Below are 27650 nucleotides of genomic sequence, written 5' to 3' on the forward strand. Positions count from 1 at the left end.
ATTATTGCTATACCTGCTATACGTTTATGTTTAATATTTCACAAGGTCACTTAGAAAAAAGAGCAGAAACTCACGTGACTGAGTGATTGATTAATAAACTATTAGTATTAGGGTTAGATGATAATACATAATTTGCAATAATCGTGTAAAATAAACAGAAATTACCTGGGAACGCGTCACTGCCCAGGTCGAGACTTCGCGTTGTTCCCAGGAATTCTCGCGATGACAGGTGCGAAACGATTGCGATAGATTGCGGTACCCGGAAAACAATGTCAGAGTGGGAGCTCTGTCTCGCGGCGCACTTCCTCTGATGTGATGGTGACGTTTACCGATCCAACCGGTCAGTGTGCTGTGTTGGTAGCTGGTGGGGAAGCTAGCTGCTAGCTAACCTGCCGAGCTGCCTCCTCCGCCTCTGAAAGGCGAGCCGAACTGAGCCGTGAATGAACCCCGCACCTCCATGCATCTCAAGTGGCCCCGATGGCAGCGACTGAACCGGTCTGAGTGAGAGCTTCTTAGCCATGTAGCGAAGTGTTTCACAGTCTTTGTAGTTTAATGTTAGTGTGATTCGTGCCCTTAGCTGTTCCCACCAGTAGCTAGCTATTTTTCTGTCCGGGACAGACGGCGGCAGCTAGCCCCCCCTCTCTCGCCACTACAGGAGGATGCTGAAGCTGTTCGGTGCGCTGGTTATCCTCGGACTGGCCCTGGCGTGCATCACCTCCTGGGTGCTGGACAGCTATGACACGGCTTGGCACCCGAAACGGAGCGTTCAGCACCCGACTGACGGCGATGGAGATGCCACCAAGGGGAGCTCTCCACCATTTCCCGGCAGCGAGTTGAACAATATATTCTGGTTTATACAGGTGGGCTTTTTTCTTTTTCTTTTTCTTTTTTTTTTTTCTCCCCCAACTCCGTCTTGCTAAGCTACAGCAGCAGCATTGTTTGGTCCTGCAAGCCATTTAACACACGACCATTAATGACGAGATGTTAAATTCAGCTGTGTTTAATTCACAGTCACACTCTGAAGTTGAATGGGAAATCTATCTTTAGCTCTGCAGTGTTGTTGTAGGCAGCTAGCTGTGGCGGTTCACCCACTGAACTCTCTGTGAATGATTGACAGAAATGGGTCAGTGACCACAGAAAGTGTGTCACTGTCAGGTAAAATAAAAGGAGGTTCATCAGCTCAGTAAGGTGCAGTCAGTCTTTGCACCTTTTCCAGCTGTCACACTGCCAATGTGATCACAAGGCTCCAGATGTGAGTCGATTTGTCCAATCCTCTGTTCTCTTCTGATTCTGACTCTGGTGTCTGATTCAAGGTGTCTGACATCCACATTAGCCGGTTTCATGACCCGAGACGCATTCCAGATTTTGAGAAGTTCTGCACCGACACCATCGAGGTGATCAAGCCGGATCTCGTGCTTGCGACAGGTAACAGCGAAATCCCCCCCCCGTCAACTGTTAACTAGTTGAACAAGTTTAGGATGCTTTTAAAGCCCTTGTGTTGTGTTGAAACTGCCTGGGGTGCGGCCTTCATGTTCAAGGATAAATTTACCCACAGATGAAAATTCAGTTGTTAATCTACTCACCCCGTGCTGATGGAAAGTCGTGTTCCTAAATCACTGAAGTAGAAGTAATGAATAATGACTTGAAAAATGGCTCCATACAGCTGGTCCAGTGTAAGCCAAGCCTCCTGAAGCCACAAGATCCTAAATTGATATTAAAAGCATCATTTACAACCTGGACACACAAGCTTGTGCACCCATTTCATATTCGGTGCTCGCTAATGCTTTTACTGTAGCAGCTAGACCAACTTCATCTCAGATCAATTTGGGATTTCGGGGCTTCCAGAGACTTGGATCATATGCTCCACGAGTTGTACGTAGCCATTAAATGTGCAGTCCCCATCTGCTTCAGTTGTTTACGTGAATGCTGCGATGCTTAAAAACCTCCAGAAATGTTTTTGTTGAATATGAAATTAGACCCAACCTTCCAGTCAGAATGGTTTATGAGCAGATAATGCCTGAATTTTCATTTTTGGGTGAACTTATCCTTTAAACGCAGCTGTGCCTTCTTCTCCGGCTCCACAGGGGATCTGACCGATGCCAAAACGGAGAGCAAGGTGGGCTCCCTCCAGCACGAGGTGGAGTGGCAGGCCTACCACAACATCCTGAAGAGGTCGCGCGTGATGGAGCGCACCCGGTGGATAGACATCCGTGGAAATCATGGTAACTCATCGGTGGAATCGAAAAGGAATAAAAAACACATCCCATAGTAGAAGGGAGTGCACAATTAAGATTATCCGAGGAGCCCATTAACTGTGGCTCATTTCAGCATCGCACAGGAAGTTGTCTTTTTCCTTCAACGCTGTCTTCCACTTTGTAATTGGATCCTGAGCTATTAGATGTGAAACCAGATATCCTTACTGTGGAACTGTCAAAGAAGGAAAATCTAGTTATTGGCTCTGGAGTTTCTCTGGCAGCATTTCTGCCGTTATTGATCGCAGTCGCTGATGTGTGTGTGTGTCCTGTCAGTTTATCTATAACAGCAGATTTTGCTTGATATCTTGCTGTAATATAAGCAAATCTGATCCCTGGATTAAATATGTATCTCTCCATGGGGAATATCTTCATCTCATCCTGAGCAGTAAATCATAAAAATCTGTCTTGTCAGTGATCTCTTTTGTAATTCTGAGAAATTTCACAATTATTTCATTTTCTTCTCACAGATGCCTTCAACATTATGTCTTTGGAAAGCACCAACAATTATTACCGGTCAGTATAAAACGATCTACACTAAACTTTAAATGCCTGACTTGCATACAGTCAGAATCCACTCCTGCATGTCTTTTATTAGCATGCTGTGTGTGTGTAAAGTCGATCAGAGGGCATAGTAACTTCAGTGCCTCTGAAACATGAGTCGCTGCAGACCTACTTATTGACAATAATCCAAGCTGTCAGATCTTCCTGAGGACCAAAATAGCAGCAGAATCTACACGAACGCACCGGCTCGCTTGTATTTTTGACACAAATTATGTTTTATGTTTCATTGCCGCTTCCGTTAATGCTGATTGATGTTTTATCTCCCTAATGTTGCGGTCGTCCTCAGCGAGACGGAGTCTGTCTCCTTTTGCGAGGCTAATTTATTTATTCAAAATGCATTAAATTATCTCAGGAGGCTACCAGGAGCTGGAGCTGCTGGCTCCATCCCAGACCGCAGTGTCTCGCTGCTAACGTAGACGTTTTTTCAATATTTTTTTTCTAGGAAATACTCAGCTAACCAGAAAGTGGGCTCTTTCCACTACGTTCACAAAACTCCCTTCGGCAACTACTCGTTTGTCTGTGCGGATGCAACGCTGACTCCAGGACCCAAGAGGCCGTACAATTTCTTCGGTATTCTCAACCAGGTACAGCGATCTACAAACTCTCCCTCGACAGAAATGAAACATTCACCGACTTTGTGACAAACTTCAGAAAGCAGAGACGCTTTGAAATCATAAAAAGAAAAGTTTAGTTTATTTAAAGATACAATATGTGAGAACTCTGTAATAAAATGTCTAAAAACGACTGCACCCTTGCTATATGTTTTGTTTGAGTGGCTTATGTTCAAATCCAGTTTGATGGTGTGTTTTATTCAGTCACCAGTCCCCACCTCCAGGTTAGGGAAGATGTGTAAACTAGACTAGATATAACAGGAATAAAACATGATACCATCTGTGAACATTTGAGCCAGAGTCACATCAGATTGATTTTCATCAGCAAGGGTGACTGTTTAAAGGTGTGTTCACCGCCAGCGAAGCGAGTCCACCGCGGAGTCGTTTGTGTTTATTCACGAGTGTTTATCCGGCCCAAACAGCCAGATTGCTGTGAATAAGCTGTACGATAAAGCACTTCAACATTGTAGATACTGAAAGTAATTGAACATAAAGTTATTACAATGCGTTTCCCCTCCGTGTGTAACAGACTCAAATGGACTTGCTGGACACGTTCAGAGCTGAGAGTCTGACGAACAACCAGTCGATCTGGTTTGGCCATTACACCACATCCACCGTCGTCTCCCCCTCTCCAGGAATTCGAGACATGATGAGGTAAGAAATAGCCAGGATGTTAGAAGCCAAACCAGTTTTTTCAAGTCATTGTGTCAACAGTCAGTAGTTTAGATACATATAATTTATTCCAGAATAGATTTTGTTTGTAATCATAAGCAAAGATCAGCAGCAAGTTTTATTTTCATCCTGTTAAATATCTTAAAATCCAAGTCACGGTTGTAATGTTTACTTGTTACCGTCCTTTCTTTTCTTCTCAAGCTGTTGTTGTTGACATATAATGGTTATATTGTTATAGTTTTCTACCCTCGGACTTCTTTGTGTCTCAGATCTGCTGTTGCATATCTGTGTGGTCACCTGCACACGCTGGGAGGCCTGATGCCCGTCCTCCACAGCCGACATCCACAAGGCACCCTGGAGCTGGAGCTGGGCGACTGGATGGACAACCGCAGGTACGGTGAAAACAACAGGGTCGTAAACTATCTTCTCTTACTTTTAACTTATCTTGTTATTATTGTTTTTTAATCACCCAAAAGAAACACACAGCTGTTCAGCCATCGCAGGGTTGCTGCAGGTCTTGTGAAGTCGAATAAAGAGATCCTACAAAACTGTTTAATCCTGTTGATTTTCAGTCAGAGACTTGAAAAGACTTAAATGTAACTTTATCTGTCTCACATTCGTCCGCAGGTACAGGGTTCTGGCCTTCGACCACGACTTGCTGAGCTTCTCCGACCTGAGTTTCGAGCAGTGGCCTGCAGTGCTCATCACCAACCCCAAGGACGCCCAGTACCAGCATCCCGGAGTGGAGCCGCTGGGTCGGATACGCAGATCGACTCACATCAGGTTTGTGTTCGAGACGTCACTACACCTGTTCTCAGTTTCTCATGAATTAATGCTCTTATTGAAAAGAAATTAACAAGCGTATACTTCATCCGTATACCCTATGACTGTCATTCATCAGTTGTCAAACATGCTTTCAAACTAACAGCAATAGGTGGAACCTGCGCTTATCTGAGATCTGGGTTCCGTCCCCTTTGTCTGCCCTCTAATTTTATAATACTAAAACATTAATTTTCTTGCTTCTCAACAGAATCTTGGCCTTCTCCGAGGCTCAAATCACAGCGGTGCACGTGAGCGTAGACGGGGAACCTCTGGGGAAAGGCCACGCGGCCGGAGGTCCTCTCTATGTTCTGCTGTGGGATCCGTCTCTCTACCTCACTGGACTGCACACCATCAGAGTTAAAGTGGAGGTCAGTGCTCGGCTCATTTGTCTTTCTGAGGCTTTTAATTATTTCATAGGTCTTGATTAAATTTGCTAACTTTGTTTGCTTGAGTTGACTTATGATTCAGTCCTGCACTGAGGCTCAGACTCAGTACTTACTATTGATTACTGGAAATGTGCATACTTTAATGTGCTCGGTTTGACTCCACAGTTTTCTTTCTTATGTTTTCCTGTGATTAAGGACTCGGCGGGCCGGTCGTCAGTGCGGGAGCAGCACTTTACTCTGGAGGACGACCTGACTCCCAGCTTTGGTTTTGTGCAGTCCTTCATCCTCCTCACAGACCACTACATCCTGGGCCGAGTGGCCTTCATATTCATGATGCTGCTGAATGTCGGTGTGCTGCTGGCCTTTAGGTTCCTGCGTGTTCCCACTGGGAGAGGTGAGCTCAAAGAAATGCACCATCATCATCATTTAATTTAGATTACAGACAACTGAAGTGCAATAATGGTAGACAGAAGCAAGGTCCACAATTAAAGATATGCAGCTAATTTGTTAATTATCATATTAAAGATGAGTCAAAGGCAACGTGCACACCTTTCTCTGCTTTTTGTTTTTGGTGTTGTAGGGAATCAAAGGTTTTTTGTGCATTCATACATTTTTGTTTTGTCTGTTTTGTCTACAGGTTTGTCCTCTCAGATCTGTATGTCGTTCCAGCTAGTCAGTACAATGGACACCTTCTACTACTCTCTGCTGCTGTTCAACCTGTGCACAGCCTTAGGTGGGTCAACTCCTCCCCTTGTTCCCTCAGAGAGAACCTGCGTCTACTTTCAAAATTGTTTTGCAATAGAAAAATCTGAAGCGTCTGTGGATTAAAGACTCATCCACATCTCCTCCCTCAGGTCCGTGGTTCATAGGAGAGCTGATAGACGGCCACAGTGGCGCCTGCTTCGCCTTTGGGGTGTTCATCGATGGACACTTCCTGGAGGGCAGTCTCACTTACGTTGTCGGAGTCGTTCAAGTAAGAGTGTTTTATCAACATCTCATCCGTAACTATCTATTTCTATATCACGACTGTACATCAGCAAGACTCTTTGACTATTTAAAGCAGGGTGTCCAAGGTGGAGGTATATTGTTTTTTTGCCCTAAGCTTGTTCCTGCTGTTCCCTAATGGCTAAAAGTTCATCTTTTTTCTTATATTTATTCACACTTTTTAGTTAACATGTTCCACTGACCTATTAGTGTGTTTTTGGTTCTGCATGGACCTTATGCCAATGTCACAATGTAATAAAGTAAAGCAAACTCATGACTCACATGAAATTCTCTATATTTCTCTTGTTTTTGTGTGGAATACTGAATGATTTTAAGTTCTATGACTATAAATGTTTTTTGAGAGTCTAACAAGTCATGTATTCATTTTAAGGGGTTACAAGCAAAACATGCTGCAACAAAACTCTCTTACATTGATTAATTAATTATTATACTTCCTCTTATCCTTTTGTGAGTATAATAATCCCCGTCCTTTTTCCTCTCTGCCAGCTCCTGTTCTTCAACATGCCCCTCACCTCTTACCTTTGCTGGAGCCTCCACCACCGTTGCCGGGGCAACACCTTCCGATCCCACTTCCTGCGGCCGGGCTGCCGCTGGCGGACTCTGGCTGTTCACCTCGTCATGCTGCTGCTGCTCACTTGGCAGGCACACTCCTGCTACTTTCTCCTGGAGACCTACGGCCCCATGGCCTTTTTCCTGTCTCCTGTCCGCACATGGGCGCTGGGGCTCAGTCTGCTACTGGTCTACCGCGCCTGGACAGGCCCCGCCCCTCTCGTTCGCAACAGCAAGAGCGTCGCTCCCTCTTGACAGTAATTGCACTGTACCACCACGATTCCCCCCTCGAGCCTGACTCACAGATATATTTTGCTGTCTCTTTCCACCCTGGAAACCTCATTTCCCCCCCCCCCAATACAGCAGCTCCCCACTCCTCCCTTCCTTCATTTTCTTCCCCTCTCCTTCCAAAGCCACTTCACAGTACATCACACACTATCCTGTTTCTAGATAGTATTGTTTGATTAATATGCATGTTATTGTAAAGCACCGGTGAGCACATTTCTGGCCATATTCATAGCAATGTGTACAGCGTAAAAAAAAACAAACAAAAAGACCTTGGATACACTGAGGGTGAAAAAGTCTGTTTATGCTTTGTGAGGACTGGGCCGACGTGTGCCGCAGTCAACAGTATACGAGCCGTACCCTGCTGTGGTTTAAAGCTGACTCATTTACTTGAGCTTGAGCACTTTTTGGAAGTGTTGCCTTGGCCGAATGCCACTTCACCACTGCCAAAGGATGAATAAGAAAGATTTCACCTTTTATTCTTCCCTCTGAGAATCATTTCCATTCACTAACAAAGGCTGGACGTGCCAAACCGATCCCTGTGTTTACCTTCTGACACACAAATCATGTGGAGACGAATAGGCATCATTTTGTATACTGTGAGCTTTTCCTAAATCCCTGTGGCTGACAGAGCGTGGTACATACAGTAACTCCGGTGAAGATGACCCAGACGATCATGTTTTCGAGTTTACTCTACACATAATTACAGGAAATCAATGACAAATCAAATACTTTAGTTTATCTCTGTACAAGCAGTTAATGAGTTTTAAAGAAATGATTCCATTGCACACAACTGCCACTGTAAAATCTCGATATTCCCACTGAATAGTCATATCAGAATCATGTAAAAAAAACAAAGTTGGCCTGGCTCGACGTGCTCCTTCAAATGTGACTACAGGAAGCAGCTGTTTGTTTCTCAGGAATGTGAGCACTTGAACAATAGGCTGGTCCCAGTAGTACTTCAGGACAGTGTTTTTATACTCCATAGTAGCTCAGCGAAAACTCAAAAAATCATGTTTAAACGACGAGATGTGTGGTGGCTGAAAAACAAAAATGAATGTGTTTATAGATGTGGTAAAATGAAATGAGCCAGTACTATGCTGTTATTTTTTTAACTATTATTTATTCCTTTTGATTGTATTGAGTGATTTATTTCCCCTCTTCATGTTACTGGAAATGGGCATTTTTCACCTCCCTCATGGTCTGATACAAGGTGATTTCCCTTTGTTTTGAATTTATTCTGATAGCTGTACTGATCAGAATGTGATTTTTTTCTTTTCTTTTCTGGTGAAGGTGTTGAGGGCAGTTAACTTTGTCTGTTGCACTCTAATTCAGTTCCTTCCACAAGAACTAACTGGTCTTTACAAAAAAACAAAAAATAGATAGGGCCACATTTATCAAGACTTTTAATAGAAGCAGTGTTCCAACAACCATACCCAGCGTGAGTGCAGAATAATTGCACCGTGCCATGATAGGACATGCAGTTTAATATTGCAACAGCCACCAGACGAGGAGAAAATTAAATTATGTGCACTCTCGCTGAGAATGGTTTAATAACTTTTTTTCCCTCTCCTTCTGCATAGACAAGTCTGGAAGCATCACTAAGTATATAGATGGGTATTTAAAACTGAAAGACTCTGTATTGGACTTTCAAACGATAAGTAATCTGTCCACAAGGAGGCAGTATTTAACTGAGCTGCAGGGTAATCAGAGATGACTGCATTTTACTTCCACCTCCAAATTATGCATGGGACAGTTTTGTTTTGTCTTATTTTTTTATTTTATTTTTATTTTTGCAGAAAAAGCACTGAAACCGTATTATGTTAAACTATGAACCTGGTTGTGATTGTTCTGTACTGTACACTGATTTGACTGTACACAAGAAAACACATGACATCGACTCCACCGAAGAGCATAAGCGATGTACTGGTTGTTCACTGAACCTGTTCCCTCGTTCCCTCCCTCCTGTGTTCCAAAACACTGAAGTATACGAATGAAAAAGACGATGATTTTACACCTGCCACATATTTTTCTCGTGACAACTGAAAAATTAGAGCCGACCACTATTTTATTTTGTTAATGGTTTATAGTGCTGTGGAATAAAAATGTTCATTACAGTAAATCATAAATGTTGTGCTTGTCGTCACGATTGACATGTGTGTAACGCAGGTTAATATCCTGAAGTATTAAAATTCAAGGCTCATCTAACTGCCAAACATTATTTTTGTCAGGAACACAATTTCAGAAAACCATGAAGTTCCATTTATTGGTCGTAACTGTAACCAGCTGGCATCAGCTAAGCAATCCGTTATCGTGCTGTAGTTCATTCAGTTAGTGTTAATGGCAGCTGTAGGTTAATTTCCCAAGGCATCTGGTGAGAGCAGTCACTCGTGGCAGCTACAGTGATCTTCTTCACTCTGACACCTTTATAATTTGCTTGCCGATGTTTCCCCCTTTCATCATCGAGCAAAAGGCATCTGCAAGAAAATGAAAGAATGAATCAACTCCTGCCAGGATAATAATAAAAAGCCCGACAATGATGAAGACTGCTTGGATTCAACACCTCATACCTCCCATGTTCTCTATGCCATTCACCACGGTTTCCAGCACCTGTGGAAGCAAATCACAAGTGAACAATGTAAGTAGAAAAGATGGAGACGAGATGTGCACGCTGCAAACAAAACAGTAACACCACTCAGTCGACCACACACTGTCATCATTTCCTGCTCACCTTGATTTGGCCTGATTTAACCCACTGGCTGAGCTCAAAGAGGGCAGCTTCTGCTTTGTTCATGTAGTGCAGCACTATAAATCGCTCCCGGGCGATGTTCTTGCTGCGCAGGGCTTCCTGTATCTCCTCGCTCAGGGGAGGAGGATACGGCACATCCTTGTTGTACTGCGATATCTGCCCACACAGAATCACATGGCTGCCGCTGTTCATCTGGAAGGTAAGCAGAGGGTTAAAGGTCAACGTGTGTGCAAGTGAGAGAGGGAGGAAGCGCTACGAAAATCTGCAGCCATCGCTTCTAATCCTCGCAAATGCTGGCAGCACAATTGGGAAAATAAAAGCAGGCGAATTCACACATTTTCCAGGCAAAAACAAACAGCTAACGTCTTATCGTGGTCTGCAGCCACAGACACAACTCGAGCAGTACCTGGGTGATTACGGCGTCGCTGATGGCGCCTCCCACGTTGTCAAAGTAAACGTCTATCCCATCGGGGCAGCACTCCCTGAGCCTCGCAGGGACGTCCTCTCGGCGGTAGTTGACGGCCGCAGAGAAGCCGAGGTCTTCCACTAAAGCTCTGCACTTCTCATCAGAACCACAAATCCCAACCACTCTAACACAACCATCCAGCCTGCCGATCTGGAAAAATAAAAGGCAGGGTGAGATGATACGATCAGGATGTCATTGCTGAGTGCGGTTTCGTAAAAAAACACAAGTGATAGTTTCCACCAAGCGTCTTGTTTTATCTTTCTTACATTTGAACCCAATAAATAATCTGAGGTATTTCGCCTCCTCAACAAATACTTTTTTTTTTTTTTTAATTCTCTAATATTTTTAATCTACACTGAACCCTATCCTGTTGTCACTGCACTGGAAGCTTCTGACTGCACATCTGTATTAAACAGAGCACAACAGCAAGTTCTTTTACTGTGGTTTAATAAAAGCTGAATTTCAAAAACGGTCTGGCTGCCCCCTCGCCTGTTACATCAGAAACAGCCCATAATGGACGCTCTTGGTGTACTCTACTGGCTACTTTTACTTTTTTTCTCTTTGCTTTTTATTATCTTCCATCTCAGCCTATTATTTGTATGTGTGTTTACATATTTAGGGGATTTGTCATCTTCACTTGCTTGGTTTTCCTTACGTGAGCATGCAGACTGCGCTCTCATGTCCTACACCTTGAAACTGTATTTTGATAAAAACATGCTTGACAATAAAATCAGAGATGTATTAACACAGCAGCAGTGTACATGAGACATCACAGCATTTATAGACCCAATTCTGTAATTTGCTGTATTTACCTGTCCAGCTATGGAGCCGCAGGCCCCAGCCGCACCACTCACCACCATGGTCTGATTGGCCCCTTTGGTGATATTGCCCTTCTCCCTCACTCCAAACAGTGCGGTGAGGCCTGTTATGCCGACTGCGCCCAAAAAGTGAGACAAGTGCCCGTCAACCAGCTGTGGCTCAACCTGCAATAGACAGAAGGGAAACACAACAGCAGCTTATAGCAACTGGTGTAAGTATTCATGCTTGCATTTTAAAAGCGTCCTCCTTTTCTGCAAGATGAAATATGATGCAATGTTGACACACGGCGATACGCCACACCTTCTGTAAGGCGCATCCTTTCATGACAGCGTGGGTCTGCCAAGGCCAGTTGAAGCAAGTGACCACGTCTCCCTCAGCACAGACACTGCTGCGGCTTGACTCCACCACGCCGACACCTCCACCATCCATGCACTCAGACAGCTGCCACGGAGTCAGGTACTCAGCACCGGTGTCTTCGTTCATTCTGCATCGCTGTGGAGCAGAGACAAGAGGGGTTACACAGGAGTGATGGGTGTTTATGCTTTTTGCCTTTCACATTGTCTGCTTTAACATGTCTACAGGTGACACAGGTGGACTAAAACTCTCATGCATATCATTTGTTTTGTACAAGTTATTGATCCTAATATGCAAAAGCAGAAAAAAATACTTGTCAGGCTGCATTAATACCATGTAGGGGTCGACTGAGAGGTAAAGTGTCCTGACAAGGACCTCCCCATCTCTCAGCTCAGGTGCTAAAGTCGTCTCCTCCAGACGGAAGTTTGCAGGAACTGGCGCCCCATTATTACCTTCAGTGAGAATGAGTGGTACAAGTTAGCCACAAGGGTGCAGCAATATTGCAACATGTGACACAAGACAATAGGTGAATCTTTTTGTGGAAAAAGAAAAGTGCCATGAATAAGAAAGCTGTCCTACCTGGACGCGAGTTGAGGACGACTCTCTTCACCTGCATCCTTGAAAAGTAGCGCGACTTTAGCAGACTGGGACCAGACCTGGCAACAAACGTCAAGTTCGTGCGAGCGCTGCGGTCACTGTCTCAAACTGAAACAAACTGGTTTATATTAAGAAAAAAACACGAGGAAACTGCCTGCTGATTGCAAAGGCTTTTCTTAACTAAACGACAGTATGTTCACACTGCTGTAAGCTAGCAGAAAGTCAACACACCAATGTGAAAGAGTCATTTATCCCGAAGCGAGAGGAATCCCTGTGGCGTACTTCCGCCTTCGCCTAAATCCTGTTTGACAGTTATCCCGGCCTAACTTCTCATCTTTCTTTTTTAAGCCCTAATGGCACATGCTTAATAACACATCCGTGTCGCTGATATATACGCTAACGTTAGATTATAATGAACATTTTTAATGATCTAAATGCTTACGTAATGTTGCCACGCGAAAGTGCGACATTATCCCACCAATACTCCGGAGCAGTGGAGGTTACTATCTTGCCACACTCAGTCGGCCTTTCCCTAGGCGCCGTGAAGGCAGCCATGGCAAATCTGAAACGGTACGCGCCCTCAATAATCTATTTTATTATTCCCCTTCATCAATACTGCAGCTATTTTACATACGCAGCTGTGGATTCAACTACATCTCCCACTACGATCGGCGCTGCCGATGCACTCGGGCCGTTTCTCACCAGAGATTAGAGTTGGAGACGCGTTCAGGTCCCATAGGTGGATTGCAATATCGATTGCTAGCTAAAAGTGTTTCAGAGTGGAGCCGGGGAGGTGACGCCTTGTGGAGGAATCTGATAAAATAAAAAGTTGTATTAGTAAATCCAAGCTGCTACACCGGCTCACCGTCAACTTTGGCTGCAGGAGGGCACCGTAAAAACAAACGAACAGGGACATGAAGACTCTGGGGCCATAGAGGGGACACACTTTACTGTAAGTACTGCAAGGCTGTTAGCGTATGCATGCCATGACTGCTGGTAGTTTAGTACGCTGTTGTTAGCCACATCAGTGCGTCGTGATTATAGTTGTATTCACCTGACTTGACCCAGCTGTAACCCCCTCACACACACACACACACACACACACACACACACACACACACACACACACACACACACACAGAGCACACCCCACGTGTCAGAATCCCAGAAAGTACCAGAAGACGCCCGGTGTGTCATACATATTACATCACCTACAGCCAAAGTTTGTATATGCAACCCTTCTGCTCACTCACAGATTCCAGCCACCTACATACACCTGATTTCTCCCTGAGAAATTGGAGAAATTGCAGAAATTGAGAAACGACCTGTCTCACCGTGTTAAAGTGAGCAAAGGAAAGAAAATTCCTGGATCTTTCACAGATCCGCAGCCAAAGTTATTGGGTTTCTATTCTGGGCCGAGACCCATCCTCCATCCAAGTTTCGTGCACATCGGTTCAGTGGTTTTGCTGACAAACCAACCAAAACAACCACACACACACCGAACAGACAGGGGTGGAAACATACCCTCCAACTCCTTTTCACTTAAATGTTTGGACTAAAAAGAGAGTGTAGAAAAGTGGCTGTCCTCTACAAATATCTCATCCTTTCTCGATAACAGTGGAAAAACCCAAAGAAATTCTCTTTACAATCACAAAAAACAGAAAACAGCAGCAAATATTTACTGTTCGAGGACCTGCAGCTATGAAGAATTTGGAATTTTTGCTTGAAAAACCAACAATATGGTGAAAAATAGACACAATGCTTTTGATTTGACCCATATAGATCGATTGTGATATGATTCAGATTAGTGGGAACGGTTTCTTTTTCGCATCACAGTTTTCATTTTCACAAACATGTTTCTAAACATCTGGAGAACTAGACTTATGAGGATGGACGTCTCTGCAGCACTACAGTACTTACTATGCTGTTTTGCCTCACAGGTTTACCTTTATTTGGATATCACACTTCTAATCTAATAAATTGCTGATTAATGATCCATCGTGGCCTAATTATTAATTGCCTTCAAGTCAACCGCTATCAGCCTAGAAAGAATATATATAGGTGAAAACAGTGTTTGTCACACACACGATGCACTTACAGCGACAGCGTGACCAGACCTCCTGTCAGCTGCATCTGTGAATGTTTGGAGGCTCTGCAGGTTATTTTAAGGGCCAGAGAGCAGAGAGAGAGAGAGAGAGAGAGAGAGAGAGAGAGAGAGAGAGAGACTGGGAGAGAGGAGGCAGCCCTGTATAGTCTGACAGGTACATGCCTGGTCATGTCCAGTGACAGTACTGCACTATCCTGCGTTATTTATTTACCATGGGACAGACAGACATCCCAGTACAGTAGGCACCATCATTACCCATCATTAATAACATCAGTCACACTTTTGCTTTTTTTTTTGCTTTTCTGATGTGTCGCGTGCTGTGATGAACACCTACAGTGTTGTGCACAGTCGTACCAGAATGTGCAGTCTTATTAATCAATAAGCAAATTGTTTCAGGGCCGCTGTATACTGATGTGTGTTCGCCTCATGGTAGTCAGGGTCACTTTTTTATCTTGTTTTATGTGTTTGACGTTACGCCACTAAGGCCACAGATTACCTTGCAACTTAAGGATTCACTGGGTATCGTTTCATCCTGATATGAAACTCAGGTGAACAACTGATACAGATTTTGAATGCACCTGAGGCCGGAAAAATAATTACTTTTATCTTGAAAAGGGCCCTCTCATGCCAGACTGATTCACTTGGCATCACAGGGAAAGCAAAGGTCATGACAATTAGTCTGTTGAGCATCTCTCACAATACCTTGCTCCCTGGACCCGGAACACCTGGATGAAACGCAGCCGTTATTATCAAAATGTCTGCTGGGAAAAAATGCCAGTTAGGCCAGTTAAAGTTCATCCAGATGACGCTGTTTGTAGATCTCTTGTGTTTTGATTAATGTTTAACGTCCCTTATGGAGCCAGGCATCATCCGATCCCATGCGAGGATTTGAGCCCTTGTGTCATTTTGAGATCAGCATCTTAATGGCACATTGAAAGACGCCACCTTGGGTTCTGGAAACACATTCTCATTATCTCGTGATAGCAATGATCGTTTTCACATAATACGGATTCAGTAACAAATGAATCCGTTATCATGAGGAAACAGAGGGGTTTTTCCCTCTCGTTACTCGAAGCCAAATTTCAAGATAAACGTGTTATTATGAGAAAACAAGCTTAGTCATCCCAAGATAACAAAATAATCAACTTGCGAAAATCTGGAGATAACGACATTCAAAAAACAAAACAAAAAAAACAATCGCACCTGCAGATGTTACAGACTTCCGTCATTTTCTAACGTTTCACAGACCAAATGAGAAAATAAACCACAGGTTAGTGCAGAGGTGACTTGGCCGACAAAACTTGTTCTCCAGATATCATAATAGATGTTTGTGCGGTACAACCAACTCAGAAATGTCACATAATAATGACTTTAATATTGTATTTGCAGTGAAAATGAAAATTACGATGTAAAAATTGATCCTTGCTGCTGATTGTCAATCTGTTTTTTTCGAGCCCAGCGAATGATTGCAAGTTTGATTCTTTTTATTGCGTAGCCTTATTTCAAGATTCAAGCTGTCCATCACTCCGGTTGTGCAAGTAAAACTCGTGTGACATTCTTCAGCTGGGAGGCTCTGCTCTGAAATAGTAAATAATTAGTGAAGTTAAATGTATGAGGCAATAACAACATGAAGCAGGAATAAGGTGCATATTATTCAGACATGCTACAGCCTGGGGTTTGCAATCTTTGTCGGTGGTTTTACGCAAACTTGTGGAGTTCGTGCCGATTTTGAGGGAAAAGTGGGACAACTTAAGACACAAAGATATTCTGAATTTCATGGATTTATTCCACTTTACACTCACACTTGATCAGCTGATATTCAAAACACATCCAAAGTAGGAATATTTTAACTGGTGGTGTCAGACTTTTGGACCCTGCTGTGTGTGTTTCGGGTGGAGAAGATCTTAATCAGAAGATTGACTTCACCGACTGATTTATGCCCAAGCAAATCAGGTGTTCATGCTCTTTTTGTCTCTGACTGAATAACTTAAGTAAATAAACTGACCTTTAAAGGAGAACACAATTTCACACTGTTTTACTGTGCTTATATGTGGCGGACCCTGCCACATTTTCTAGCTTCAGATATTTCTGGGGACCTTACTTTGCTCTGAGAGCAGATATATATCAGAGTTTGTATTATTGCCTCAATATTAAAATTCTTGGTTTGAGTTTCTTTTACAAAACTGCGTAGTGCCCCTTTAATGCATACATTTCATACCCATTTAATACAAGCCCTTTCTTTTTCTCATACTTCCCAGGAAAGTAAGAGCAAAGAAAGGGCTCTACATCGAGAATGTACAAAGCAATTAGTGGTAATGGGCTGTAAAGAAGCTGAAGGTGGAGGAGCAATAAAGTCAGCAATCAGCAGATGTAATATCAACAATAATGTCTTCATATATTTTCTCCCACACTCTGTGGGGCCCTGTCTGCAGCGCCCATAAATATTACCCTGCTGTGTCATGTGCATCCACCACCTCCGTTACACATGCATTTCAAGAAGAAATTCGTCAGAAATAAAAAAAAAAAAAAAAAGGAAGGAAGTCAGTGTGTGAGCTGGAAAGAAAAGTGAATGTAAGAAGCGGAGAGGAGCCGGGTGCGCCCTCTTCCCCTCTCCGCTCCTTCCCCGCGGTCCTCCCATGTGTGTTGGAATTTCCCGCATAGACTGAGAGGGATCTTGCTCCGTAAATTACGGCGCCTCGCACGTCGGAGGAAGACCATGTATGGGCATGGAAGTGGGTGTGGCCAACGAGCTGGTGGTGGCTGTGGAGGAAGGGGGGGGGCGTCACAAGACAAGCAGAGACACGGAGAGAGTCGATGCTCAGCGAAAGGGCCGCATTGCCAGCAGTGAGTGTTTTTTTTTGTGTGTGTGTCTGTCTGCGTGCAATCCAGGTGCAATAATGTGCAACAGACGGCGGCGGCATTGCGCCCGCGTCTCTGCGCACTAGCGCTCCGTTTCCGACCGGGAAGGGACTCTTGTTTACGCGCCGACGTCCACCACTACCACCACCACCTCCCCTCCTCCTCCTCCTCCTCGTCCACCTCCCCTCCCAGTCTCCTCTTGACTTCTCTCGCAGGGGGGGAGAGAGAGAGAGAGAAAAAAGTCCCTGCGAGTGAGGTCAGCAGCGTTGCATGAGTCAACCTTGGGGATGAATGCAGTCATCATCGCAGGTCTGTATCGTGCGGGCCTGCTGGCCGCGCTAGAGCTGCGAGTGTGCGATCCTGCGGGCTGAGCTGAGCTGCCACCAGTAGCAGCTTTCATGACAAAACACAGTAAGTATCGGGACAAGACAGGGAGAGAGAGAGAGAGAGAGACGGCGGGCTCTGTGTCGATGACTGTGGCGTTGTTGTTGTTGTTGTGGGCCGACAGTTGCATGTTCACTGTGGCCGCGGCTCGCTGACAAAGTTTTTGTTTACCTCTCGCCGAGGAGAGGAGAGGCGAGCCCGGGGCGCGCACTGCCCCGCCGATCGCTCGCTCGCTCGTCGGTCGGATGTTTTCAACGCCTCGGCCACCCGAGCACGGACATGTGACGTACGAGCCGCCGCTGACAAGTTCGGATCGATCCGTCGCCGATTGTTCATCGGCGGAGGTGCCACCACCACTTGGATCACACGGGGCTGCATTGTGGGGGGTGGGTGGGCGGGGAGGAGGGGGACGCGGATAATCCCGTTTCCTGCAACAAAGGGGGGGTTTTACTCGTAAATAGCGCTGAGCTGGCTGGGCACGGAAAGTGATGCGGAGGGAGTGAGAGGAGAGGAGAGCAGGGAGGAGGACTCCGCATGTTCGGTCGTCTTGTATTTTTCTAGTGTTTGTCGTCCCCCCCTCCACCACCTTCCTCCTCTTGCACGCTGCAGGCCTCGCAGTGCGCGCTGGTGTGCGTGCAGCGCCACACGGGCCGATTTAAATAAAGAAACTGCGATGGATTAGGGGCGGCTCACGGTGCTTGACATTTATTTTAAGCCAATTTAACGTGTTGCTTTGTTTATTGGGCTAAACCCCGGGCTTGTGTAAGGTTGCACTCGTGATGCGTCACGATGATCCCTCACCTCGGATGGTTTGTTTAATGCACAGAGACTGCTCGCACAGCATGGTCGCCCAGTAATCAGCGGCGAGCGTTGCAGGCTCACCCTGCAAAATAAAGGAAGAGTGTGATTTATCTATCTATGTGCACCTTTTTTTCGTCACAGAGGGATATGGCTCACAGGACCTGACAACATGGCTATAGGCATGTGTACCATCACATGGCCACATTGCGTGGTCATGCAGTTTCCTCAGTCAGTAGTCCCCCTGAGCCAGTGCAGGATATGAACAGCTGCAGCCGTCTATTTTAAGAAGCTAGTGTGTGTGTGTGTGTTTTTTCTACTAGGCCACCAGAGTAAAGGGTGACAACTGTCAGTCACTTCCTAGGTTGTCAGAGACGGCCTTTGGTGAGTCCATGATGCAAAGATTCTTGTATTAATTTATGTAATTGGCTTGACCAATCTTTTTTTTTTTTTTGGTAACATGATCCCAGCAGCGGGCAAGTCGGTGTTTGTTGCACACTCATTCGAAAGTGATGGGGCCGACCACAGCTAGACGCAGACCGGGGAAATGGGGTTTTTTATAATCTAGATCACCAAGAAAAGAAAATCACAAACAGAAATGCAACCCGGTGCGCAGAGGTGGCACTTTAATCCAAGACCAGCAGGGATGGGCAGATACCAGCGTTCACCCCCAGCCACCACTGCTACACAGAAGTTACAGAGGAGAGATGCTGCAAAGTGCGTTGACTATGATGACTCTAACAGCGATGAAGAGCGTCGGTGGTTTTCTGTTTAGATGCTCAACTGCTGACTCGATTTTTATTTCATACAGATGGAGCAAGGATTGAGATTTTTAACAGAAACAGTCGGGATCTGTGTGCAATCTTGAAATTTGGCAGACTGCAGCGTGTCAAAATCTGCTCCAAAAACCTCGTGGTGACGGGATGATATTTTTTTTTGATAATCATCTAGAGTTTCCATGGCAATTTTCAAGTTCGTCTTCCAGCTATCATTGCCTGCGAAGGCCGGTTAGACTCTTTCCTTGCTCTCTTTTTTTCCCTTTTGCATAGCGCATGTCATCATGACTCATGCCTTGCTCACTTTCAGTTGCCCTTCCTTTTTCAGTCTGCAGCCATGGTTCAAAGGGCATGGGTTCCCTTTTTTGCGCTCTCTCTCTCTCCTGTGATGAATCATACAGTTGTAAAAACAGTAGTTTCTATCACGTTTCAAACGGCTGTCTTTTATCGTAGTTTGGCGCGAAAGAGAGCTTCCTTACTGTGACAGAGCAGTTGGGGCACGAGGGGGTTTTTGTTGTTGGGTATAAGTGAGCTCCAGTGACGAGCCGTTTACAGAGTGTGTATCTCCTCCGGCGCTGATGTCATTGCCCATCATTAAACGTGGTGCAGTAATGCCCTGTAATGACATTTCCAGGAAACTATTGATTTAGCTATCTCTATCAACTCAACCTTCCTCAGGTTCTGATATTTCATGCAGGCCTGCTGTACGTGTTGGCCTGCATGCAGGACCTTATCCCCGTGTCATGTGAGCTTAGGGAATAATGACACAGTTTAGACCAACCCCCTCCCCTCCTCTATTCTCACACCCGATACCTTTCAGCGGAGGTCTATTGTTAAAAAAGCAAACAGCAGGTTTTTACATGGCTGAGGCGGGGGTGATAATGAGACCCCCCTATGGGGACCCCTTTAGTCTGATGGCTCAATGCTTGACCTCTCTTTTATTTTCTCTATACAGGGTGTTGTCCATGAATGAGACTAACGCGAGGGCTTCTTCAGATCTGCTCACCCCAGGCTGGCGACCTCTGAGTGGGTCACGAAGAACTTCAGAGGAGAAGAGAAGATTATCTTGGTTGACTTTGCTTCTGCTCACGCCGATGTCAATGTAGTTTTACGACTTTATTATACTGTGGGTGCCCTTTGAATTTTTATATATTCAAGTGGAGCATTATAAACTGGTTTGGTTGGAAAGATTAACCTGTCTCGGCTTATTCATGCCCGTCATGAGTGTACCTGCCCAGCAGAAACCCAACGCCAAAAGAACAGGAAAACGCATCACGTTTTTCAACGAACAAAGCGTAGCAATGAAGGAGACCTCTCAGCACCCCGAGGGGTCATACTATGTCCCAGGAGGCACTGCCTCTGATCCTGGACAAAGCGAGGCTGCAAGTACTGTGACCTCCAATCCAGAGGGTCCTCACATGTACCTCAACTCTGTCATATTCAGCCCAGATAAGGGTGATCAGAGTAGGGGACATTATCAGCAAACTGTACCTATGAAGTGGGCCCACCAGGAGCCCAGTCAGCAGCAGCCATCTCTGTCCCAGCAGCAGAGAGCTGCAACCTGGAATACCATGACAAACTGGGGACAAAACATTGCTAGTTACATTGGTGGAGTTAATGTAACTGACTCAAGGACTCCGAATGCATTTGCAAAGCCAATGCATGAGACTTCTGGCTTGCAGCCTCATCAACAGCTCCCTAACAGAGCTGCAGACAAGCTGTCTAACCCTGCAGTTGAAGCATACAGGGATGTGGTGAAGGCCCGGGGACTGGATTGGGAGCAGCAGCAGCAGTCCCAGGCCTTCCAGGAGACTTTGAAGCCCGGGGCGCTGAATGCCCAGCAACACAGCACATCCCACCAAGGAGGAAGCTCAGTATTACAGCCCTTCCAGTTGGCCTTTGGTCAACCCAAGCAGCACCTGCCAGCCTACTACCAGAGCTTTCAAGGCAACAGGACGACCCTACCCAACCCACCTATCTATTCGACACAAGCAAAACCCCAACACCAGTTGCAGCAGCTGCAGAAGCAAGAGCAAATACAACGCCAGCAGCAGCAACATCACATAATTCAGCAGCAAATTCAGCAGCAGCAGCAGCAGCAGCACCATCAACAAATGCAGCAACAACAAATCATTCAACATCAACAGCATGTACAACAGCTACAGCAGCAGCAACAAATACAGCACGAGCAGCAGCAACAAAAGATACAGCAACAGCAACAACAGCAGCAGCAGCAACAGCTCCAAATTCAGCAGCAAATGCAACATCAGCAGTTGCAACAACAAAACCCTCATGTGCTTGACTATTACCCCGCTGCACAAAATGCACACCCTCACCCACATCCACAGCCGGTGGTGGTACACTCCCAGGAGTCATCTGCTCCAGCTCCCCCAAAGATCCAGGAGCCAATCATCCAGGACATCACCCCAGAACCCCAGCAGTCGTCAGACCCACTTCAGCCCCCTATCCTCCAGCCTGAACCCCTGTCCCAGTCGCAGCCTCAGACACAACTCCAATCCCAGACACAGTTACGCAGATCTCGACGGCTCTCCAAGGAAGGTGGAGCACCATCCGACAACCCCTTTCTCACTGTCTCTTCAGATCAAGTTGCCCCGGGCCCGCAGGGCTCTCAGAACGGGGCCCGTGACATCCAGGCAGCCCCGACCGGCGTCATCCAGAGCACACGCAGGAAACGCAGGGTGTCCCAGGAGGTCAACCTGGAGACCCTTGCTCAGAAGGCCTCGGAAATGGAGTCTCTGCCATCTCATGTAAGTGCTAATTCAGTTTTAAGACTGTCCGTGTTTTCCTTTTGTCTTGCTTTTGGTTTTGTCTTTCTTGTCTATGCCATTTCTGTGTCTTTCTGTTTTTTCCTTGATCTGCTGTTCACTCATCTGTTCCTCAGCTGTTTCCTCTCGGGCAAAAGAACCGCAAAATAGCCTTTAACAGAAAAGAACTGAATGTTCCGAATCCAGATGATTGCATCGCAGTTTATATCTAAACCCGTCAGTGCAAGCTGGAACCCTTAATTGCTAATATCTCGGCAAGTGCTAGAAATCTATTTTTCTGGTGTTATCCCAGGGTATAATTGCAGTGGGACTTAAGCTCCCTGAGCAAGAGCGGGAAGTGGAACAAACGGCCCGACACAACTGCCAGAAAAACTGTGCCAAAACCTGTGTTGTTTGTGATTAACGTGTTGCTGGAAGAGATACTGAATGTAATCAACGCCCAGTGAAGTTTACACCATGGAATGGAGCCGCTCAGCCCTGCCTGGTGATAAAAATGTGTAGCTTAACCAAGACTTTGCATTGTCACAGGGTATATATATATATATACTGCACAAACGGCTACATGTGTTACTTCTCAGACCTCTCTGAAAGTCAGTTAACAAACATGAAGTACCCTGACTGTAAGCTGTGAAGTCAGGCACTTATCTATGTTTATGTGCTAAATGTCTTGATTGTGCAACAAGTTCTGTTGCCAAACAGCACTGAGTCAGTATGTCTGTAGTTCACCATGGCTGCGCCCTGGATTCGCCTCACGGGTAGTTGATCATACAGACACTGTGTTCGGTTGCATGCCTGCACACCTCCCCCCATCCCATCACAGGAGAGAAACTCCAGCCTGGCCTCGCCTGCCCTCCCCCTCTCCCCTCCGTTTATACAGGGAGGGGTGCAGGGTTGCCCTGCATGCAATGCTCAGCAGAATATCTCTCCACCTCTCTGGTGTAGGGGCTGGAGTTTTCCACCAGCAATAATGAACACAGATCCAGTGTAGCCCCTGCTGCATGCCTCTCTGCCCATGCAGATGCAGTTTGCAGTGACAGAAAGTGTCTGTCTTCTACTGGCCTGTGATGTGGTGGCTTTTGAAGTTGCTCTCGAGTTGAATGTCGCTCCAGAGTGCACTGGCCCACCCAGTATGGTTTCTTAAAGAAGAAATGTGAAGAATGCTTTTGCGGACTGTTCCTTTGACATTTATGCAAGGCCTGTCCCTTAAGCGCTGCACCTTACAGTAGCAAGATGCAGACGTACAAAATGGATGTTAAAACATCCAAGACATCTTCAAATCTTCTTCAAGTCTTGTTGTCCTTTTTTAATTTTGATGTCTGTGTTGTTTGAGCTTTGACTCCTCTGTCACTTAGAAATACACTTCAGGCTTGTTTAGTGCTGTATCGACCTACCTGTTAATGCTCCATTTGAGTATTGACATCATTTTCCCCTTTGTTTTGTGTGAGTTCAGTAACAAGGTGTAAGGGTTCCCCATTTACTCTATTGATTATAATTCGGCAGCTTGCCCAGCTGAAGCAGACACCCACGTAACATTTAGTAAAAGATGTATTGTGCTGTGGTATTCTGAGCGCCACTGAAGTTGTTAGAGGTTGTGGTTCTTTGCAACAGTTGTTTCACACATCACACATTTGAAAATGTGTCACCTGGAATGACGGTGTGAGATGTAATGTACATGCCTCAGCAAGGGCCTCTATAGCAAGCCACAGCATGATGAAGCTATCATTGACTTTAACTTCAAATTAACTTTACTAAGTAACCAAGAAGTTTGCACTTTCACTGTGTACGTTTGCATATGCTCTTGATGTTTTATATGAAGGTAATCAAGCAACATGGTAACACCTCATCCACCATCTTTATTAGGACCCCCACAGGCCGTGGAGTCCCACTGACTCAGAGGGTCTGAATCCCAAGCGACCTCGAGACGACAGCCTCCTTCCGCTTGTCATCCCGGTGTCTGTTCCTGTGCGACGGCAGGATCCGTCCTCTCCTGACAGAGATGAAGCAACCCTGGCCTCCAACTGGCCCCCAAGACCTTCGAATCCCCAGGAAATCGGCCGCGCTGACCACAAACCCTCGGTCATAGTCACCCGGAGACGCTCACTCAGGAACTCCTTGTCGGAGAGCTCAGAGCAGGTGGGTACACATTCATTCTTTATTTCCATTTTTTTTGCACCGTTTTTAAATTGGTGCATTATTTTTTGTCAAACGGAAGAGGCTGTGGGCTGGTGTTCCACAATCTTCCCCAGTCTGTTTCCAGTCTGTCTAAACTCAAGCTGTTAAATCCTTCCATTTATGCCACACCGCCCTGACAACACACACTCCCTTCCCCCCATCCATGCTCCATGTCTCCCCTGCCCCCATTGCAGTCGTCCACACTTTTCCGCCTTTCTCCCTTTCATTTGGGGGGGATTTGGTGAACTGGTTGCCCTGTCCCAGATCAGGCAGATTATCAGGGTTTAGCACTGCCATACTGTACATTATGTACCATATAGTTTAAGGTTGGGGTGCCATATTCGTTCTCTCGAGGATTTCTCAGGATAAATGCACAAAAAGCCGACTGTATGACTATGTATAGGCTATCTGTTGAGTTTTGTAACGTATCACAGTGCACAAAGAGAGCGCTGTGATTAACTCACAACTTAAAACTGTTTATTTTTATTTATTTATTTCCCCACTAGAATGGAGGACCTGATGGGGAAAAGGACGATGACGGGAAAAAGTCCAAACGGCGCCCCCGGCCCGAGCCTCTTTTCATCCCGCCGCCCAAACCTGGACTATTCATCGCCCCTCCCGTCTACTCCAGCATCACAAACTACCAGAGCCACCTGCGTTCCCCCGTCCGGCTCGTTGACAACCCTCTCACCATGCCCCCTTACACTCCCCCGCCAATCCTCAGCCCTGTCCGTGAGGGCTCGGGCCTGTACTTCTCCACCTTCCTGTCTTCGGCTGCAGCTGCAGCCAGCGGGCAGGGCCTGCCTCCTCCTGCAACGCCCAAGTCCGCAACACGCAGCCTGTTGCGCTCCAGTAAGTAAAAAAGATAGAAATAAAGATTGTGACGTTTCTGCAACGTTTATACAAGACATCTTAAAGGATAAAAATTAAAATTTGGTCATTATGTATTCGTCCCCTTGCCAATGGAAAGTGGGGTAAAGTTTCTTAATCCAGAAAACATTTTATGGAGCTTCACAGCAAACCAGCATTCTCCTAAACAACCGAAGTAGATGGGGGACATAATTCAAACGAAAACACCAAAAAAAGCACAAAATGTCTCCATACAGCTCGTTCAGTGTAATCCAAGTCTCTAGAAGCCCTGAGATCCCAAAACTGATTTAAAAAGGCAGTCTTAACACCCTCAACACGTGGTTGAGCTCGAGCCTCCCCGTCAGTCGGGATGTGTGTTAACGCTTTTAGCATAGCAGGTCAGGTGAACTATTCAGCTTTAAAAAAGGGTGTAAATAACGTGTTTTCAAAGCAACTTGGGATCTTTCTGGCATCGTGGATTACACCAGAAAAGCTGTTTGGAGCCATTTTATGTTGCATTGTTTTTTTGTTTACGTTTAAAATCCCCATCTACTTCTGTTGTTCAGGAGAATGCTAGCTCCTCGAAATGTTTTGTGGAAGAGTGAGTGTGACGAGTTTGAGTAGATGATGGTTACGTTTTCATTTTTGGGTGAGGCATCTGACGAGCGTTCTTCATGAATAATGTGCTGTCATGCTGTGTATCGTTCAAATAACTCCAATTTGCGCTGCTGCTCCTTTTCAGACAGCTGCGACATCACACCGCCAGTTTTGTCTGCTATGAGCGAGGCCACTCCAGTCAGCATAGAGCCGTGAGTATTCCTCCTCCCGGCATCTCCAAATCATCGCCTTCTTCCATTATGGAAAAGGCTGGGTTTGGGGTTTGTGCGCAGTTTCCACAGAAATTATATGGCTACTAGGAAGCGTGCATTATCTGGAGTAGTAGCTCTGCAATCAATTATTCAAACCATAACACTGGGCTGGATCGCGAAATGTCTTGAAAGAGAGCCCCGGACTTCTTGAAATCCTAAACCCGTCCTTTAAAGCGGCCAGCGCTACCGCTGGAATCTTTTGCCCTGTCATCTGCAGCCTGCATTAGAGCCACAGCATTCCCCCCTTCTGCTCTAGCTCCTGCAGGCTAATGTCTCTCGCGGTAAAAGTGCATCCTGTCATAACAATTCCATATCAACTCTCAAACAAAAGCCTTAAAGCTTATTGAAACCTAATGGCAGTGAGTGCTCTCCAACATTCATGCTTGTAGTTTTAATTTTGTGAGAGCAATCTTAGATTATGTTTAATATACAGATTATAAAAGGGGTGGAAATAAGAGTTCAAGTTCATGTTTTTTTGGGGGGTGGGGGGTAATTCTGTAAGAATTCACTCCTGGTTGATTTGGGGATACCCCATGATTCCTGGCAACAGTAAGTGCAGGTTAATATTGCAGCAAACACTAGTCGAGCAGCTTTTTTGTCATAAATGCAACAGGAGAGCAACGGGTGTATCCGATTGCACTGTAACCAAACAGACTCGCATTGTTTTTAATAAGGAAGTCGGTGCAACAATAACCGCAGCCACAATCTGGTATCTGACGCCTCGCCGGGGGAGCTGGGAAAAAATATCCAGAAATACTTCTTTGATAACCAAGCAGTGGTTAGCGACAACCTCGATAAATGCAAAAAACATGACATCACATATTGAGCACTTTTAATGCAAAGCAGTTACAGTAGGATGTCCCGTTTGCATTTGCATTCATCTAAAGCAACATTATGTAACTTTCACCTTGTTAAAAAAACGGCTTCAAAATCATAGTGATGGTACAGAACAGTGTCTTGTAATGGGGTGAATGTTGACTCTGTCTTCTACTCTGAGCCCCTATCACTTGTTTCTGCACTGTGTAACTTCAGTTAGAGGGTAGGACCACAGTGTTACACACGTCTACTTCAAGATACACATTTTAAGACGTATGCGATTTGTTTGTAGAAAGCACAAGTCATTACAGACCTGGGATTTGTATTTACGACAGTCGTGTTGCACTCAGTAACTGTGTGGGGGGGGGGGGCAAACTGCCACAAAATGCCCATTTCTACATAGTGTTGCTTTAATAGGCTACAGTGAGGCATACAGGCTGTCTCGTCTCCTGCGAGTCCTTCATGCTCGATGAATCCAGTGCAGGACTGGCGGACCTCGCCACTAATGATGAAAACCCCTTTACGGAGAGATGATTGCTGAATGTAAATACGCCAAGCCGTGACCATAAAAAGTATCAAAAATTGGGTTTGATGACATAAAATATTTTAGGATTATAACTCTAAACTTCTCCTCAGGGGGTAAACTCAATGAAATTATATCTAGAGTGCGCGCAACCAGCTCGAACCAGCCTTCAGCGGAGCATCGGCGACAGCTACGATACTCCATAAATGTACACACCGCCCCTGATAGCTTGGATGTTTATGAAATTTGGAGCAACAGAGAAAGGGGAGCTCCAAGGACAGCGAGGCTCCATCGCGTTTAACCCTTGATCTACTAATCGAGGATTCTTTTGTGCAGTTGCATCAACAGTGCGCTGCAGTTTATGGGAGTGCGTTGTGCAAGCGGCTCAGCGGTTAGTCGAGGACGTGCCAGCGAGTCTTCCCATAAATCATGCTTTCAGAAGGGCTCCGGTGTACTCCCAAACACGCCACAGCCATCACAGTTGAACTTTTAGCAGCCCACCTTCACTGGGGGAGGCTGTCAGAATACACACACACACACACACACACATACAAACACTCAGCTGGAAATGCTGCGGGCC

General features: G+C 45.6%; 3 protein-coding genes across 7 annotated transcripts in view; 2 read left to right on the top strand and 1 right to left on the bottom strand.

Annotated features, from left to right (window-relative positions):
- Nucleotides 1-457: 457 nt before the first annotated feature.
- tmem62 (transmembrane protein 62) lies at nt 458-9268 on the top strand. The gene is made up of 14 exons (XM_037125246.1): nt 458-495; nt 656-860; nt 1314-1425; nt 2085-2222; nt 2723-2768; nt 3259-3400; nt 3957-4081; nt 4369-4491; nt 4727-4882; nt 5130-5289; nt 5503-5701; nt 5945-6040; nt 6162-6280; nt 6799-9268. Exons 1-14 carry the CDS (start codon nt 458-460, stop codon nt 7114-7116), a joined length of 1977 nt encoding a protein of 658 aa, XP_036981141.1. The 3' UTR covers nt 7117-9268.
- ptgr2 (prostaglandin reductase 2) lies at nt 9213-12359 on the bottom strand. Its single transcript, XM_037125248.1, has 8 exons — nt 12114-12359; nt 11868-11986; nt 11481-11672; nt 11174-11344; nt 10302-10511; nt 9878-10087; nt 9717-9756; nt 9213-9623 (listed from the first exon to the last, which is right to left on the bottom strand). Exons 1-8 carry the CDS (start codon nt 12148-12150, stop codon nt 9559-9561), a joined length of 1044 nt encoding a protein of 347 aa, XP_036981143.1. The 5' UTR covers nt 12151-12359; the 3' UTR covers nt 9213-9558.
- Nucleotides 12360-12557: 198 nt separating this feature from the next.
- mideasb (mitotic deacetylase associated SANT domain protein b) overlaps nt 12558-27650 on the top strand; it is a 30878-nt gene continuing 15785 nt past the window's right edge. The window contains exons 1-5 of one of the 5 annotated variants that reach the window (XM_037125242.1): nt 12558-13083; nt 20011-21823; nt 23702-23974; nt 24520-24865; nt 25605-25671. In XM_037125242.1, the coding sequence (XP_036981137.1) occupies nt 20267-21823; nt 23702-23974; nt 24520-24865; nt 25605-25671 (2243 nt within the window). In that variant the 5' untranslated portion in view covers nt 12558-13083; nt 20011-20266. The other 4 variants (XM_037125243.1, XM_037125245.1, XM_037125241.1 and 1 more) reach the window with 4 other exon arrangements.

Source organism: Acanthopagrus latus, chromosome 16 (genome assembly GCF_904848185.1).
Source record: "Acanthopagrus latus isolate v.2019 chromosome 16, fAcaLat1.1, whole genome shotgun sequence".
Taxonomy (NCBI): domain Eukaryota; kingdom Metazoa; phylum Chordata; class Actinopteri; order Spariformes; family Sparidae; genus Acanthopagrus; species Acanthopagrus latus.

What these genes read in the sequence shown, in the direction of transcription:
- ptgr2 (XM_037125248.1), bottom strand. Translation starts at nt 12,150, where the DNA reads ATGCAGGTGAAGAGAGTCGTCCTCAACTCGCGTCCAG. An exon ending in CGTCCTCAACTCGCGTCCAG is followed by an intron (nt 11,987 to 12,113) that starts GTAGGACAGCTT and finishes TTCTCACTGAAG; the next exon opens with GTAATAATGGGGCGCCAGTT. An exon ending in TTAAATCAGGCCAAATCAAG is followed by an intron (nt 9,757 to 9,877) that starts GTGAGCAGGAAA and finishes TTGCTTCCACAG; the next exon opens with GTGCTGGAAACCGTGGTGAA.
- tmem62 (XM_037125246.1), top strand. Translation starts at nt 458, where the DNA reads ATGCATCTCAAGTGGCCCCGATGGCAGCGACTGAACCG. An exon ending in CGATGGCAGCGACTGAACCG is followed by an intron (nt 496 to 655) that starts GTCTGAGTGAGA and finishes TCGCCACTACAG; the next exon opens with GAGGATGCTGAAGCTGTTCG. An exon ending in GGAATTCGAGACATGATGAG is followed by an intron (nt 4,082 to 4,368) that starts GTAAGAAATAGC and finishes TTTGTGTCTCAG; the next exon opens with ATCTGCTGTTGCATATCTGT.